Source organism: Pecten maximus, chromosome 16 (genome assembly GCF_902652985.1).
Source record: "Pecten maximus chromosome 16, xPecMax1.1, whole genome shotgun sequence".
Taxonomy (NCBI): Eukaryota; Metazoa; Mollusca; class Bivalvia; order Pectinida; family Pectinidae; genus Pecten; species Pecten maximus.
This window is the reverse complement of record NC_047030.1, coordinates 24,788,263-24,806,019: the sequence shown is the minus strand read 5'-3', so window position 1 is coordinate 24,806,019 and position 17,757 is coordinate 24,788,263. Positions and strand designations below refer to the sequence as shown.

The 17,757-nt window shown below is 36.2% G+C and overlaps 2 protein-coding genes across 2 annotated transcripts in view; one reads left to right on the top strand and one right to left on the bottom strand.

Annotated features, from left to right (window-relative positions):
* LOC117344530 (CAD protein-like) overlaps positions 1-15,712 on the bottom strand; it is a 35,270-nt gene extending 19,558 nt beyond the window's left edge. Inside the window, exons 1-7 of the mRNA XM_033907300.1 lie at positions 15,679-15,712; positions 14,002-14,108; positions 12,375-12,644; positions 11,879-11,937; positions 8,178-8,261; positions 7,844-7,985; positions 6,829-7,006 (exon numbers count right to left, since the gene is read on the bottom strand). Of these exons, the coding sequence (XP_033763191.1) occupies positions 6,829-7,006; positions 7,844-7,985; positions 8,178-8,261; positions 11,879-11,937; positions 12,375-12,644; positions 14,002-14,108; positions 15,679-15,683 (845 nt within the window). The 5' untranslated portion in view covers positions 15,684-15,712. The remainder of the gene's footprint in view (positions 1-6,828; positions 7,007-7,843; positions 7,986-8,177; positions 8,262-11,878; positions 11,938-12,374; positions 12,645-14,001; positions 14,109-15,678) is intronic.
* LOC117344531 (sentrin-specific protease 3-like) lies at positions 289-3,131 on the top strand. The gene is made up of 5 exons (XM_033907301.1): positions 289-462; positions 1,025-1,104; positions 2,225-2,285; positions 2,697-2,786; positions 2,968-3,131. The coding sequence occupies exons 1-5, from the start codon at positions 301-303 to the stop codon at positions 3,025-3,027; spliced, it is 453 nt and encodes a 150-aa protein (XP_033763192.1). The 5' UTR covers positions 289-300; the 3' UTR covers positions 3,028-3,131.
* Positions 15,713-17,757: the final 2,045 nt, after the last annotated feature.

Below are 17,757 nucleotides of genomic sequence, written 5' to 3'. Positions count from 1 at the left end.
TATCAAACTTCATCATTTTATCATTTTCTGTGATAACAATGGAGTATTTGTTAGCTTTAAGATGACCTATGAACTTTGAGTCCTGCTATCTGGGGCAGGTCAACCAGTAAACAAGAGACCCAATGGGTCTGCATTCCTCAGTTCTCAATATGTGTTCTGCAAATAATATTTCATGTAGAAGTGCAAGTGCAGTTCTTTTATCCAACCTTGATACCAAGCATGCTTACATGGTCGACTTCCAGCCATTAAAGCTAAAATTGCTGTATCACTCACTTTATTGTACAGGTTGTGAATGCTTATATGGCAATCTTGGAGGAAAAACACCGAGTACGTTGTTTTGACTCGTTCCTTCTGGAGGAAATCAAACATAGAGGAGTCAGTAATATGCCAAACAATGTCAACACTGCTCACACAGAGTTTCTCTTTATTCCACTACACCAGCAATCTCATTGGTCCCTCATAGTAAGTATTCGCAATGAAATTGCGTTAACTTTATGAAATTTAAAATTTGTCATCGGAAAGCGTTATCGGATGTATGGAAAAAAACTTAGTTAAGGAACCTTACTTTTCTGTAATGCTTTCTTTCCTCTAGAAATCTTAAGTTGATGAAAGACATGCCTTACATAATGTTGAAAATGTGATGTTTGTTTATAAGGAAGCTAGTACATAGATTTGTATTGTTGATACAGAGCTTATAGCAGGCAAAGCTGTTCAAAGACTTGATAATCTTGCACTGAAAAATCTACTGTGAACTACAAATAAATCGGATCATATCACTATTGTAATATTTCACTATTATTATATTTCACTATTGTTATGATTTCACAATTTGTTATGATTTCACTATTTTTAAAATTTCATTATTGTTATAAAATACTAATGAATACTAACTATTGTTCAGACAATAGATTAAGAAAATTATTCCAACATTCTGTTTTCTTTCAATTTTTTGCTTCATCCTTAGGAGCTAAAACACAATGATTTCTGTAGAAACCTTTAACCTAGCTAGCTATATCTGATACAGGTTGTTGATGTTCAGAGAGCAACCATATCCTACCTCGATCCTCTTGGAATTTTCAACGAAGCAAACATGAAAGCTATCACGTGAGTTAGGTCTCTTTGACTGTACAGTTAACTGTCATTTAAATATAATACACGTACATTGGTTTTTGTTTGGAATGGCAGCTGCTAACAAACTAAACATTTTACAAAGACAATCATTCGACAGAAGTGGATGCCTGCTGCATGCATCCCTTTAATTGAAAGGTTTTGGTTTGGTTTGTTTTATTTAACGTCCTATTAACAGCCAGGGTCATTTAAGGACGTGCCAGGTTTTGGAGGTGGATGAAAGCCGGAGTACCCGGAGAAAAACCACCGGCCTACGGTCAGTACCTGGCAACAGCCCCACTAGGGTTTCGAACTTGCAACCCAGAGGTGGAGGGCTAGTGATAAAGTGTCGGGATACCTTAACCACTCGGCCACCGCGGCCCCTAAATTGAAAGGGTGTCATTGTGAAAATTTCATAGCCACTCTATGTAAAGCATTATATGGTCTGTTGCCAGTTGGTTGGTTGATGGAGTTTACACCCATATAACATCTGAGGTCATATGTGAAGGGTATCATAATACACGATACTGTTGGGTGTGACATAACTCCACAATGGATGGAATTTGACATAACGATTGAATTCAAACTGGAATCCCTCATTCATGAAATAGTCATGTATCAAGTTACATATTGAATTGTTAAACATTTTGAAAAATTAAAAATTAGAAAAAAAAAAAAAATTACATATTGATGTGACTAGTGCATGTGTGGTAGCGAAAAAAAATTTTGTTAGAAAAAATTTCTTAAGTGCAAAAGGGTTGTAACTCCAGAATAAAAAGAGTATTGATGCACGATGTCAACTTGAACTGTTTAGCTATCACAATGAAGTTATATACTAAGTAAGAAATTGAAATGGATGGAAGTTCATTACAAAAAGTATGGAATACAATTAATCATCAAAATTTCCTTTGCGCATAACTCCAGCAAAAATGGAATTTTGACACGAGGTTCAAACTCAAACAGTAATTCATTATGACAAATCCACTCACGAAGCCCATGGGCCTCAACAGTCACCTGAATGTTGAACAATCTTACTATCTGATAAATATCATGCTCAAAATTGATCAATATCAAGATGTATAATTCAATATATAAAACAATTGCATCACTTTTGCAGTGACTATCTGAGGCGTGCTGGTCTAAGCCTAGTCAGGGACAAACAATTCGAAAACTCTAAGGTAAGTGTCTGATTAACTTTACAAATATTTGACAGAGTAACTCTATGACAACCAAATTCAAATACTTAATTCTGAAATTCCAAATGATATCGTTTAGAATTAATTGATTATAATTACCCTCAAACATAAATATAATGACCATGCATTACAGCCTTAATATATATCCCTCAAATATTAAAACTCTTCTACATTGAAAAGACAAATAATAGATATAACTTTTATGTATGACCTTTGACCCTTGACATCAATTTTACATATTGACCTTGATAACCTTATATACTGCCTTACAGCATTTATATACCAATATAATTTTATGTATGACCTTTGACCCTTGACATCATTTCATATTGACCTTGATATCGTTATATACTGACCTTGACAGCCCTTTCTAAAAATAACTTTGTTATACAGAAGTTCCCCACTCAGAAGAACAGCTATGACTGTGGAGTATACATCCTCGAGTATGCACGTTGTATCGCCTCTCACCAACGGTGCACACAGGTAAATAGATAGGAGTATGTACTAAAAGTCTTGTGTTCAAGTCACTGTATCGCTATTCTTGATGAACTATATGAATTTTCTTTAGTTGTACAAGTAATCAAATATGAAAACTGATGATCACTGATCTTGTTAACTACTTTATTAGCCTGATTTTTAAATTATATCTAACTATGATTTTCAGGCGAACATGAAAAAAGGCAGACAGAACATCAAACACAGTATAGAGGAAGTGTACCTGTAAAAGTGTCATTAATATACTGTGGTATTTGGAACGACCATGAAGGTATATATAGAACATACAGAGATAATATCGCATATAAACAGCACTATATGACATCTGGAGGTATAGGGAAAGTCTATTTCCATACTACACAGGGTGATCCTGTGGTTGTTAGGGAAGTCTGTCTCCATACTACACAGGGTGATCTGTGGTTACTAGGGAAGTCTGTCTCCCATACTACACAGGGTGATCTGTGGTTACTAGGGAAGTCTGTCTCCCATACTACACAGGGTGATCCCGTGGTTACTAGGGAAGTCTGTCTCCCATACTACACAGGGTGATCTGTGGTTACTAGGGAAGTCTGTCTCCCATACTACACAGGGTGATCTGTGGTTACTAGGGAAGTCTGTCTCCCATACTACACAGGGTGATCCCGTGGTTACTAGGGAAGTCTGTCTCCCATACTACACAGGGTGATCCCGTGGTTACTAGGGAAGTCTGTCTCCCATACTACACAGGGTGATCCCATGGTTACTAGGGAAGTCTGTTTCCATACTACACAGGGTGATCCTGTGGTTACTAGGAAAGTCTGTCTCCCATACTACACAGGGTGATCCTGTGGTTACTAGGGAAGTCTGTCTCCCATACTACACAGGGTGATCCCGTGGTTACTAGGGAAGTCTGTTTCCATACTACACAGGGTGATCCCGTGGTTACTAGGGAAGTCTGTCTCCCATACTACACAGGGTGATCCCGTGGTTACTAGGGAAGTCTGTCTCCCATACTACACAGGGTGATCTGTGGTTACTAGGGAAGTCTGTCTCCCATACTACACAGGGTGATCCTGTGGTTACTAGGGAAGTCTGTCTCCCATACTACACAGGGTGATCCCGTGGTTACTAGGGAAGTCTGTCTCCCATACTACACAGGGTGATCCTGTGGTTACTAGGGAAGTCTGTCTCCCATACTACACAGGGTGATCTGTGGTTACTAGGGAAGTCTGTCTCCCATACTACACAGGGTGATCCCGTGGTTACTAGGGAAGTCTGTCTCCCATACTACACAGGGTGATCCCGTGGTTACTAGGGAAGTCTGTCTCCCATACTACACAGGGTGATCTGTGGTTACTAGGGAAGTCTGTCTCCCATACTACACAGGGTGATCCCGTGGTTACTAGGGAAGTCTGTCTCCCATACTACACAGGGTGATCCCGTGGTTGTTAGGGAAGTCTGTCTCCTATACTACACAGGGTGATCCCGTGGTTACTAGGGAAGTCTGTCTCCCATACTACACAGGGTGATCTGTGGTTACTAGGGAAGTCTGTCTCACATACTACACAGGGTGATCTGTGGTTACTAGGGAAGTCCGTCTCCCATACTACACAGGGTGATCCCGTTGTTGTTAGGGAAATATAATCTCCTGCAAACACTCGTGGTAAGGAAAAACTGCATGAAGTTTGAGTTTGATCAGCCAAAGGGAACTTGAGTTATTGCATAGAAACAAATATTTCTATTTCTTGTAACAGTGACCTTGACCTTTTCGACCTGAAAAGCAATCCCTAACAAACACTTGTGGTAAGGAAGACCTGCATGAAGTTTGAGTATGATCAGCCAAAATGGAACCCGAGTTATTGCATTGAAACAAATATTTCTATTTTTAGTAATAGTAATCTTGAACTTTGGGCCTGAAAAGCAATCCCAAGCAAGCACTTATAGTTATGAAGATCTGCATGAAATTTGAGTTTAATCGGCCCAAGGATATTTGATTTATCACACAGACACCTCTGTGTGGACGACACCAATGCAAACCTTACACTCGGGTCGAGATATTCCCTTCCATGGACCAATCAACCCATGTAAGAGACGCATATGGGAAGATATAGCAATGTATTTGAATGTAAAGAGGAACAATTAGTTAACTTCCAATGAGTTTTCTCTTGTTAGACAAAATTCTGATTGATGACATTGTACTATTTTTTTAATTATGATATGAATTGTACACATATACATTTTTAAATGGTGTTATGAATTGTATCCATGTACATCTTTAAAAGGTGATATGAATTGTAACACAGGGTTCATACGGATTATGTCAAACCAAATTCAAGGCCATTTCAAGGGTTTTTCAATGTCTTAATTAAATATTCAAGGCCCATTTTACCCGTCATCTAGCTAAGTCATCTTGAGAGGAACAAGAGAACAAAAAAGCAACTTTTAGCTTTCCACTTGATCAAAATAAAACTTGACATGGTAATCATTGACGTCTGTAGGGGGAGGCGACATATACAAAGTTGATTCCAAATGATCAGTGGCCAGGGTTTCACTTATCTTAATGAAACCTTAACATTCAAGGATTTTTCAAGGCTGTAAACCAATTTTCAAGGCTTTTCATGGCCCAAGGTGAAATTCAAGGCTTTCTAAAGGCCCGTGCTAACCCTGTTGTACACTAATACATTTTTAAAAGGCGACATGAATTGTAAACTTATACAATTTTATAAGGTGATATGAATTGTAAACTTATACATTTCTAAATTGTGATATGAATTGTACACATTTACATTTTTTAAATGATAAGAATTGTATACATGTAGATTTTTTGAATGGTGACATGATTTATATATATGAACATTTTTTAAATGTCGATATAAATTGTAGTACACATATACATTTTTAAGTGGTGTTATGAATTGTATACAAATGTATCTTGTATTGTAGCTATATAATGGTACTCTATAAAATCATAATTACATACTGTTGTTTAAATAATAAATATTCACATTGGGTTGTCATTGTTTTACATTTATATACATTTTCTTTGTATTATTAAATGTATATTTTTTCTAATTGAAATATTAGTTTTAATATATATATATTTATACACATTTCATATAAATATTCATAATTTATATAGTTTTAATACATATATATATTTATACATATTTCATATAAATATTCATAATTTATATAGTTTAACTTTTAATACATATATATATTTATACATATTTCATATAAATATTCATAATTCATATTGTTGTGAATGCATCCAACTAACAAGCTGACTTGATATTTTCGTGTCTGTCAGCTTGTCCCTGAGGTGTTGATCGACCATGCATGACCACGATTGGTTGGTCTACACCTGGCCCAGTTCGTATAAAGAGGTCATGGGTACCTGTGCTAGCACAATCGTAGACTACACTCGTCATTATCAGCACAGGGATTTTCAATGGGTCCAGGGTCCATTGAATTGGGAATTTCTACGCGTCAAAATGTGACTTTGGGAAAAACAAAAAATAGTGAAATTCATACAAATTTCAGTTTTTCTTTGATGAATATTGCCTTTATATTATTTTTTATTTCATTTTGTTATCTGCAGCTGTTTTTTATTTTTCAAAATTGCCTTAATATAGGTCTTTGTATATAAAACATACTTAATCGTTCAAAAGTGACTTCAAAATTGGGAATTTTTGAGTGGCAAATTTGAATTTTCTGCAGGAAATCATATTTTGTTGTATATTTGTTAAATTTTCATTTATTGTTCATATTGTTGTGTTGAACAGATTTTTTAAAGTACAATGTATATTCTTTAACATTATTAAAACTTCAAATGTGTCTTAAAATTGCTGAACCTGTAAAGAGGATATGTATCGAAACCTCAGTTTTGGTTTTGGTTTTATTTGTTTAACGTCCTATCAACAGTTAAGGTCATTTAAGGACGGCCTCCCGTGCGTGCAATATGCATGCATGTGATGAGTGCGTATGTGTATTTTAGGAAGCTGCGGTATGTTCCGTATCTTTCATTCAGAAATTTTCTGGATAGACTTACTTCATTTTGTAGGTTTTTGCCCCAATAGCCAGTGACATCAGTTGATGGCCTAGACAGATCCCAAACACAGGTTTATATGTATTCTCGTCCTCGTCCAGTATCCGTCGCAGGTTTGATATTGTCTTGTCGCACATCTGCGGATCCCCTGGCCCATTGCTGATAAAAAGGCCATCATAATCTGAAAAAGGACATTTTCTGATCCATTACGGTAATAAAACTAAAGTGTTTTTTTCTTAAATATGCAGTGAACACAACAGTTTCCAGTGTGTATGTGTTAATCTTTGCATATTTCAGATTAAATTGGATAAATAATTTACGAAGAACTGCATACATTAAACACGAGACCCGATGAGCTTCACTGGCACTGCTTTGATGATTCTCTGCCTTTTACATTAGTCAAAAAAGTTACCGTATCAGAGTGTTTATATATTTGACCCCTGTGACCTTGCATGTAGAACAAGGTTATAAATAGAAGCAGTCTTTTGAGTGGTTTATGACTTTTTGACCTTGTGACCTTGAATATTGGTTATGTCTTATTGTAAAATCTATCTGGTGCCATCCCAAGAACCTACAAGAAAAATATCTTGATTTCAGATATTTTGGCTAAACAAGTCTTTAAGAATTTTATGAAATTTGACCCTTGTGACCTTGAATATGAGTCTCTCTAGTGTCATCTCAGGAACCTACACGACTACCAGCCAAATATCTTGATTTTAGGCCTTATAGTTAACCAAGAAAAGTTGCTTGTGTGTTTAAACAAATTTGACCCCTGTGACCTTGAATATGTAATTTCTTTTTCTCAAAATTCCCTGGGCCTCATCCCAGGAATCTGCTTGCCTGCACATATCATTCTAAGCCCTTTGATTTTCGATGAATTGGTTGTTTAAAGGAAAAATGTGGCCAAACAATGAACGAAAGATGTTGTACCATGGCACTTTCAGGCCGCAGGTGAGCTAAAAATTGGTTGGACACTACCAAAATAAAGATTTGTTGAAATTTTTGGCATCAAACATACCTTTGCTGTTGATTGGATAGTCCCAGGGCACAACCAGTACCTTTGCTCCCCTTTCACAAAGACAACGAATCTGATTGTTCTTTATACCACAGTCAATGGCGCAAATTGTAACATTTCCAGAACTGTTGTATACCACAGGGGCCTGCAGGAAGAACAATTAAATGACATTTATAAGGTATTGTCAAAACGGTTATACACCACAGGGGCCTGCAAGCAGGACAATTAAATGTCATTGATACACATTTATACCATGAAAGAAAATACACACAATTTAAGAATATCATTATAGAGTTCCCAGTTCCCGATTCGAGTTCTGGTCATTAGAGTTACGTACCTTTGATGACACCTCTCCAACCAAATGGAGTTCATTGGGGTCGTAAAATGGCACAGAGTCTGGATCAATGCCCTCTCGAACAATCTGACATAAAATATATACATTAAATAAATCAATGAAAACACCAAAGACAACCTACGTGTATGTAATAGTGGTATTACATTTTCAACAATGCCACACATTTAAATGATGTAAGTTTTATTTTTAATGAATGTTTTCATCTGTTATCACCTGAATTATCCATGTGGGAGAGGTGCACGTGGGAGGCACTTGTATTAAAATTTTGTAGCATATTTGTATAAATTTGAATCCCAGTCACAAAGATATGCTTCCTAACAATGGTTAAATTCTGATCAGTGATTGAGAAGTCAATTAATGACGGACAGACAACAGACGCCACGGTATGGCATAAGCTCAAGGTGAACTAATAGTAGTGTCTAATCTAAAGTGTTTTGTATCCAGTGATTTTTGTGTTTTTATCAATGATTCAGGAATATTCATGTAATTTACATAATACAGTGTCTACACTTACTGATTACCATCCCTTGTTTTTGTGTATATTTGAGTGTCAATTACATTTGCAAATGATATATATGGTTAATTTTTTGATATTCTAGATTTGTGGAATAAATAGTAATTACAACCCGAGGAGTTGGTCTTAATGTTGGTACATACGATCCCTGTTTTTATCAAACTGGGACACAATTTTAACAATCACCACTTAGGCATTGCCATGTCCGTTTTACTAGCTACACAAAATAAATGTATGTCTGCCATTACTGTATCTCTCCTTTATCTGTGACACAATATACTGGTATGACTGCCATTACTTTATCTCTCCTTTATCTGTGACACAATATACTGGTATGACTGCCATTACTTTATCTCTCCTTTATCTGTGACACAATATACTGGTTTGACTGCCATTACTATATATCTCCTTTATCTGTGACACAATATACTGGTATGACTGCCATTACTTTATCACTCCTTTATCTGTGACAACTGGTATGACTGTCATTACTTTATCTCTCCTTTATCTGTGGCACAATATACTGGTATGACTGCCATTACTATATACATTTTTGTATCTCCTTTATCTGTGACACAATATACTGGTATGACTGCCATTACTATATCTCTCCTTTATCTGTGATACAATATACTGGTATGACTGCCATTACTATATCTCTCCTTTATCTGTGACACAATATATTGGTATGACTGCCATTACTACATCTCTCCTTTATCTGTGACACAATATACTGGTATGACTGCCATTACTGTATCTCTCCTTTATCTGTGACACAATATATTGGTATGACTGCCATTACTATATCTCTCCTTTATCTGTGACACAATATACTGGTATGACTGCCATTACTGTATCTCTCCTTTATCTGTGACACAATATACTGGTATGACTGCCATTACTGTATCTCTCCTTTATCTGTGACACAATATACTGGTATGACTGCCATTACTGTATCTCTCCTTTATCTGTGACACAATATACTGGTATGACTGCCATTACTGTATCTCTCCTTTATCTGTGACACAATATACTGGTATGACTGCCATTACTGTATCTCTCCTTTATCTGTGACACAATATACTGGTATGACTGCCATTACTATATCTCTCCTTTATCTGTGATACAATATACTGGTATGACTGCCATTACTTTATCTCTCCTTTATCTGTGACACAATATACTGGTATGACTGCCATTACTTTATCTCTCCTTTATCTGTGACACAATATACTGGTATGACTGCCATTACTATATACAGTGGAACCTCTATAAACCGAACATGCATGGGACATGACTATTTGTTCGGTTTATAGAGGGTTCGGTTTGGAGAAGTTGATCGAAAAATGACCGGTCAAATTCCGGATATAATTGGTTGGACGATGTTTTATTAGAATGCACCCGATTACAAAAGGGCACGTACATACTTAGACAATTTGGATTGTCTGAATAATATGCATATTATGAAAGTTAATCAATGTATATATTGCAGAATATATAAGAAAGGCAAATGACTATAACAATAGTTTTAAACAGTATTTTCACATGTACAACTACACTTTACGATCGGCCTGCATTTTGTTACATCCGGTGAAGCCTCGTCATGTGGATGGGGCCAATAGTCCGATACAGAATATTTTACACATCAAATAATATTAAAGGGTGTGAAGATGTTTTGTTTCAATATCGATTACAATTGATCAGATGATACTGGTCGTATTTCCGACATCGCTGTTGTCTAAAAAAACATCACGGGGTTCTTCACGAAAACAACCCCTTCTGGGCCTCATTTAAATTAAATGCGAAACTCAGGCTTCTAGCTCTACTTGCATTGAGAAGATAAACGAACCGATGCGCGTCAATGAAGTGTGGCATTGTTTCATAATTGTCGTGTTGATTATACACTAGGCCTTCCGTCATAATGCCCCCTTGGGGTATATATTGGATACCTGTACAAATCACCTACGTAAGTCCCGAGACAATAAGGCTTCACACAATACCCATCACAGCTGTTGTTTCACGGTTGACTGGCCTGACCTCGTGTCATAATCGCTCAGGTAAGGCCGGTTTTCAGAAGTAATTTTTGGTATATTTTAACAGGAACCGGACACAAAATCAGTCCGGTGTTCGGAATTCAGAGGGATCGGTATTTGGAAGTTTTTTAATACTATAATATAGAAGGACCAATTCCGTACAATGACAATTCGTTCGGTATTCAGAGGTGTTCGGTTTTTAGAAGGTTCGGTTTTCGGAAGTTGAACTGTATCTCCTTTATCTGTGACACAATATACTGGTATGACTGCCATTACTTTATCACTCCTTTATCTGTGACAACTGGTATGACTGTCATTACTTTATCTCTCCTTTATCTGTGGCACAATATACTGGTATGACTGCCATTACTATATACATTTTTGTATCTCCTTTATCTGTGACACAATATACTGGTATGACTGCCATTACTATATCTCTCCTTTATCTGTGATACAATATACTGGTATGACTGCCATTACTATATCTCTCCTTTATCTGTGACACAATATATTGGTATGACTGCCATTACTATATCTCTCCTTTATCTGTGACACAATATACTGGTATGACTGCCATTACTGTATCTCTCCTTTATCTGTGACACAATATATTGGTATGACTGCCATTACTATATCTCTCCTTTATCTGTGACACAATATACTGGTATGACTGCCATTACTGTATCTCTCCTTTATCTGTGATACAATATATTGGTATGACTGCCATTACTATATCTCTCCTTTATCTGTGACACAATATACTGGTATGACTGCCATTACTATATCTCTCCTTTATCTGTGACACAATATATTGGTATGACTGCCATTACTGTATCTCTCCTTTATCTGTGACACAATATACTGGTATGACTGCCATTACTGTATCTCTCCTTTAACTGTGACACAATATACTGGTATGACTGTCATTACTGTATCTCTCCTTTATCTGTGACACAATATACTGGTATGACTGCCATTACTGTATCTCTCCTTTATCTGTGACACAATATACTGGTATGACTGCCATTACTATATCTCTCCTTTATCTGCGATACAATATACTGGTATGACTGCCATTACTATATCTCTCCTTTATCTGTGACACAATATTTTGCTATGTATAGCATTTCACTCACCTTGCCCAACATAGATCCATTTTCTCGTATTTTCTTGGTAAGTTCCCTTGTGTCCAAACCTGAAATTGAAACAGACAAGCACCGTATTTTCAAATTAAGTTATTTTAATTGATGTGACTCTGGTCTAAAATTCAATATTTAAACTATATATCTGATGTGACTGCAGCTTGCTGATCAAGTCAAGCAATCATTCAAATCCCACGCCAAGGGCACCCAGTCAGGGAAATGCATTATCGCTTAAGGTTATTTAATAGGATGTTCAGAGGCAATATGCTGAAATCAGTGATTCTGACTACCTATGGTACGTTTTCATTCAATAGTAACCAATGTCCAGCTAAAGACACTATTTGCTGAAACTAAATTGATTGATGCATTTAAAAAGTTTTGTTAACTTTTTCTTGTATGGTTTTGAAGATATGACCCAGAAGCATTTCCAGACAGATGGAGGGAACTAGCTTGTGCATCTCTCCCAACCTTCATTGGGCAGGGTACCTACCATACAGGGCAGGCACTTTGTATTCTTTGAGCCAGTCTGACAGAGATTTAGTAGCCCCCCAATGGCTGTAATGTAGGGACAGATCGGCCACAACCAGAGCTGCCACATGGATCTGAGCAGATTCAAACCACTTCCTGAGTCCAAACTCGTCATCCTCGTCTGACGGTATCCCATAATTCCCTATCAGTGGGTATGTTAAGATCAGTATCTGCTTCCTGTACGAGGGATCTGTGAGGGATTCTGGGTAGCCAACCATCCCAGTCTGAAAAACTGTAAAATCAAATTAAATTAGATGTAACATATGTCACAATGTATACATGTAATCATTTGTAGGTATTTGATATAATCTACTAACAGGGAGTTCCAGATTTACTCTTGAGAAATTAGTCCCAAACTTTGGAGTTTTGTTGCATTTTTTGAGTTTTGTAATTTAGGTCGGTGTTTGTACAAAGCAAGTATGTATATATACAGCAAAGACAAGTTGTCAATAGATTTTTCTGTTTAAACAACAGATTTTTCTGTTGAAACAAAAGATTTTTTCTGTTTAAACAATAGATTTTTTTTCTGTTTAAACAATAGATTTTTTTTCTGTTTAAACAATAGATTTTTTTAAACAAGCATACTGGGTACTGCTAAAGCAATACATATCCCCTACTGGCCCCCACTAAAAATAGTAACAGTGACCTTGACCCAAAAACCCTGAATATTAATATGGTCATTTTAAAAGAAGTTTTATCAAAATCCCTCAAGGAACGAAGCCGCTTGCGCACTGACAAACTTTCTTAAGAGTTCTTCGGCATACATAATTATTACTATAAGTTCCTTGAATATTTTGATTCTCCAAACCATAAATGAAATACATGTACAGTAGATACATGTATCAGTAATTGCGAAATCATCAGAAAGCAGTTGGAATAGAAAAGGTTGAGAAGAAATCATTGAAATTACAGTATTCATCCTAAAATAAGTCACTGAGTTCTTTTCTGGGGGCTTTTTGGGGCCGATAATGGGCCCCTAGCTTTCCCACTTGAAATTATTTCCTATTTAGGCTAAATTCCCAAAATAAGCAGTTTAATTGCTCCTAAACAACTCTTTCCCAATTCACCTATTTTCTTTCCAAAATGAGACAAAATGAGGCCCAAAACCAAACTAGGGAGAAAAAGCCCTGGGGCTCTGGTGTAAATACCATATTTATCGTTAAACAATCCCTTTCGCCTAGTGTAAAACTTAACTGTATTTTTCCTCAAATAAGCCCCATCCTCTAGTGTAAAGGTTTACCATATTTATCCTGAAATAAGCCCAAACCCCTAACGTAAAAAATGGGTATTTAAGTTTGAGAAAGGCATATTTGAGGACAACTTTTAGATAACTTTTCAAAAACTGATGATTCTGAAAACTAGAAAATTAATGTAAAACATAAATGCCCCCCTGCCCATACATTTCATGGAAGGGGCATAAATATTATGATGGGGGATATACTTGTAGGCAGGGGCTTATGCCGATAAATAAGGTAACAGAGGAAGACTGTTGGATGTTGCATTCTAACCGATTGTTTAATAATGAATCTCTTTATATGAACCCAGAAAGTTCAAGTGACAGATATTGATAGTTCTCTTGTTTAACTTACCAACTTCCCCTGCAACATCGCAAGCCTCCCCAAATAGTTCTCCATCCAACTTAGTGCCATCACTGAGACAGAGAGAGCCTCTCACTTGATCTGCTGTTCCCGTGACTCTATTAAACAATACCAAGACATTTAATCATGATCTCAAGTATAATTCTCCTGTATTGGGAATCAGTTCAGTTTTTATACAAGAAAATCATTTTTCGTTTAAAAATTCACAGAACCAATCGATTATCAAGAAATCATTTCAAACTCAAGCACAAGAGAATATTTTTGTTTATTGAATTCATTTTTATTTACATCGATGGTCAAATGTTAATTAGGGTCATTGTTTAAAAGAAACTTATTCAACTAGACCTGTATACAGGTACAACAGGTACATTCAACAGGTAATTTAAAATGAAGTGGGCCAAGTAGCCCTGGGTTCTATATAGAAAAAAACAATTATTGGATTAAAGGGGTAAATCTTAGATAAGGAATTTCCCTTCAATCCAGTAATGACTACTTATGGAAAATCTAACTTAAATTCAATAAGGTTAAAGGGAAAATTGATGAAACTGGGGCCAGGATGATCGTCTTCGAAGGTCATGTAACAGTAGAGGAAAAGTTTAATGACCTGACCAGGACTCGAACCCAGGACCTCCAAACTCTAGATGTAGGTTCAAACCATTTGATCTACCATTGCAACCATTGTTAGCCCACTAGTCCAGTTACGTTACACTTACATGTACTTACGAGTGCATTAAGAATTCGGTAGTGCCAGGTTTGACCCTATATATGACCCTTACAATTGCTTTTGTTTACATGTTGCAAAGTTAACAAACGATACAATATACATCACCTCCATTTACTAAACAATTAATGTTTAAGCAAAGGTAAAAAGACATCATATCAAAGAAAATATTTATAACGAGGGGTTCAAGTATATTTAACAATTATATCTTACTTTCATTTCTGCAATTTTGACCTGTGGACTAACTTATAGGGTTGTGTTATTGGAGTATATAGCCCCAGTTTCCTCTGACCCCGACATCAGGTCAGGTGTATGCCAGAGGAAACTCAGGCTAGAATATAATAAGGGCTGGTATATAATGGTAACAATCCAAAAATTATGATCCAAAATATATAGTCAAGATCAATAAATGTATTATGTTTATATTGACCTCGCCTCTATTTTGGATTATTTCGGATTAATAATTCATTACGAACCCTTGTGGTCTACCAGTTACCATAAGTCTAAAGAGATGGATAATATTTTTGTTTTTGACTGGAAACTAATTTAGTGCGAAGGACAGTTGGACTGTTGCCGATGATGCGGAACGTGTAGGATAAAATAATTATTTCTCGTTCAATCGTCAACGTGAAATTGTAAAAAAAAGTTTCTTAATAAATTCAAGTGTAATGCTTTACATTAAAGCTCAGAAGTTTATTCTTCGACAGAAATTGCCCTGGAGCACACACAAAACGTAAACAACAACATCATGGCGGAGCCATGTGGTCCATCGACCCCGGATCAAAATTACTTTCAAAAAAGAAGAAAGAGGGGTGTCACGCTAAAGTCATATCACAGAGCAGTAACCAAAACTTCCACTATCTCAATTTTGTCAAAATTAAGCGTAAACATCAGGATTATATCAGTCTGTCAATAATTATTCGCGAGCAGTCAAATTATATACGTACCGCATGGCTAGAAAGTTTCATGGGAGATGATGACTGGTCCATCCTAAAGACCTGAACGGACCTGAATCTTGACCTGGTGGGATTATAATCTTTACTCGACAGTTTGATCACTTTTCATGGAGGTAAGGTATTTTGATATGGAATACCATCCCTTCTTTCATAAAACAATAAGATAGTCGCTTAATAGTGATAGATACCCTAAAAACCTATTCAGGTCCTTTCAGGTTCATTCATGTTTTTAGGAGTACCCAATAATCGATCGTCCTCACTTTCACGTAACATTATCACTGTGTTTAAATACCGTACTATTCCCATAAAACATTCAGACAATGGAATGAGGGTCTTTTATCACACAGAGCAATATTTTTATTTAATAATTGTAAAATATATTTTTAGACAAGTTTTGTATCTTTGTTCTCTATTTGATAGGAAATAGAGAAATATCCATTTAAAACAAATATACTACTATACATATTTATACACGTAATGTATACGTATCTCTATAAATACATACTGTATACAAATATACATGCTTGCAGATCTGTTTTTGAAGTATATCTCTATTTTTACAGCTATCTGTATTTCATCAATGAATAGAGATAAATGTATATCTCTGAATTTAACTAAAGATATCTGAACTAAATGGGTAAAAACCTAATCGATTTGCCATGCATGACATTATGTAATTCCTATCCTTAATTTTGTAGTTAATTTAATCTTGCTAGCTGAAAGGAGACCATAATTTTAAGTTCTTATTTATTTTTTCATATCAATATTTTCATCTCTTTTGTAATTTGATTTTCGTGTATCAATTTAAAAACCGCAATTGTTAATCTTATCAGTTATATACATGTACGTGCTGTTTAGAAAATGCACTCAGTGATCCTGAGCCAAAAATGCACGGTTACACTTTTGCGGCTTCTTCAACCCCATTACCAAAGGATGATCAGTCTGGTGAGCAAAGATAATAATCCCTTCATATTGTCGTCAGAATTTGACTTTGAACAGCGGCTTGTAAGCTGAAGTGGTACTGAAAATGCACTCTTTGACCCCGCCCCTCAGCCTTCAGGTGCCTAATGCTCCCTTGTTCGATCAAAATCAGAGATGCGGTCATGAACGAATATTATTATTACCCGGAAAAGAGGTGGGAGGGGGGGGGAGGGGGGGGGGGTGAATATAATGTGGGGCATGGTTGTTTTTGAAAAGTTACAAGTGGGTGGTGTTCATGGACAATTTTCGGTCATTTTTCTGAAGTGTATTTGAGACCAATCAGGTCACTGGCCTTTTCCATTTTTTTTTTTTTTACATATTTGTCAACAGTTTTTCTGGGTTTTTTTACCCGACACTAATTAAAAAACTTCTAAAATGATAATTTTTGCTCAAATATTAAATTTGTATAGGCTCGAACAGTGAAATTTGCATTCTACACCCAATGACCGTCGACCCTTGAAATTTCTGAGTGCATTGAAATAAGACTTCTTGTTATATGTGTACATAAAATGTGTGATAATTTTCTATGACGTGTGGAAAATATACGGAACCCTACTACGTCACACGTAGGGCGTCGGTCAAGGCCAGCCCATATCTGCCTGGATGTTTCTCCTCATGATTGACGGTCTACGGCACAGAAACTGGATATGTCGCAAAACGGAATATTGGTAAAAAAAAAAAAACACACACACACACACACACATGTTTCTTGTATAGGCCTACTACTAGCGGATGATTACTTGTGTCATATCTGGATGTAATATAAAGTTGTAACGGCTCCTTGACACTGTATACATCTACTCGCGTAAATGGAGGCTTAATTACAACTCCGCCAAGAGTGCAGCTGTGCTATTCCGTCCTCAAAGAAAAAGATCGGCGTTTTAAAATGCAAAGTATCGCTCGGCCAGGAACAACTTCCAGTTGAAGATAAAACATATACGCGGGAATCATCTTTAATGAAAACTTCAAAAGCAACCTGATAGTTTAAACTATATTTTATTCAATAATACATGGCAATATAATATATACAATATAATTTCAAAAAGGATTCAGAAACAAGTACTAAGTACTTATGTAATTCTGTCTCCT

Coding starts and splice junctions, on each gene's coding strand:
- LOC117344531 (XM_033907301.1), top strand. CDS start 301: ATGGCAATCTTGGAGGAAAAACACCGAGTACGTTGTTTTGACTCGTTC. Junction 463..1,024: donor AATCTCATTGGTCCCTCATA/GTAAGTATTCGC, acceptor TATCTGATACAG/GTTGTTGATGTTCAGAGAGC. Junction 2,286..2,696: donor AACAATTCGAAAACTCTAAG/GTAAGTGTCTGA, acceptor TTTGTTATACAG/AAGTTCCCCACTCAGAAGAA.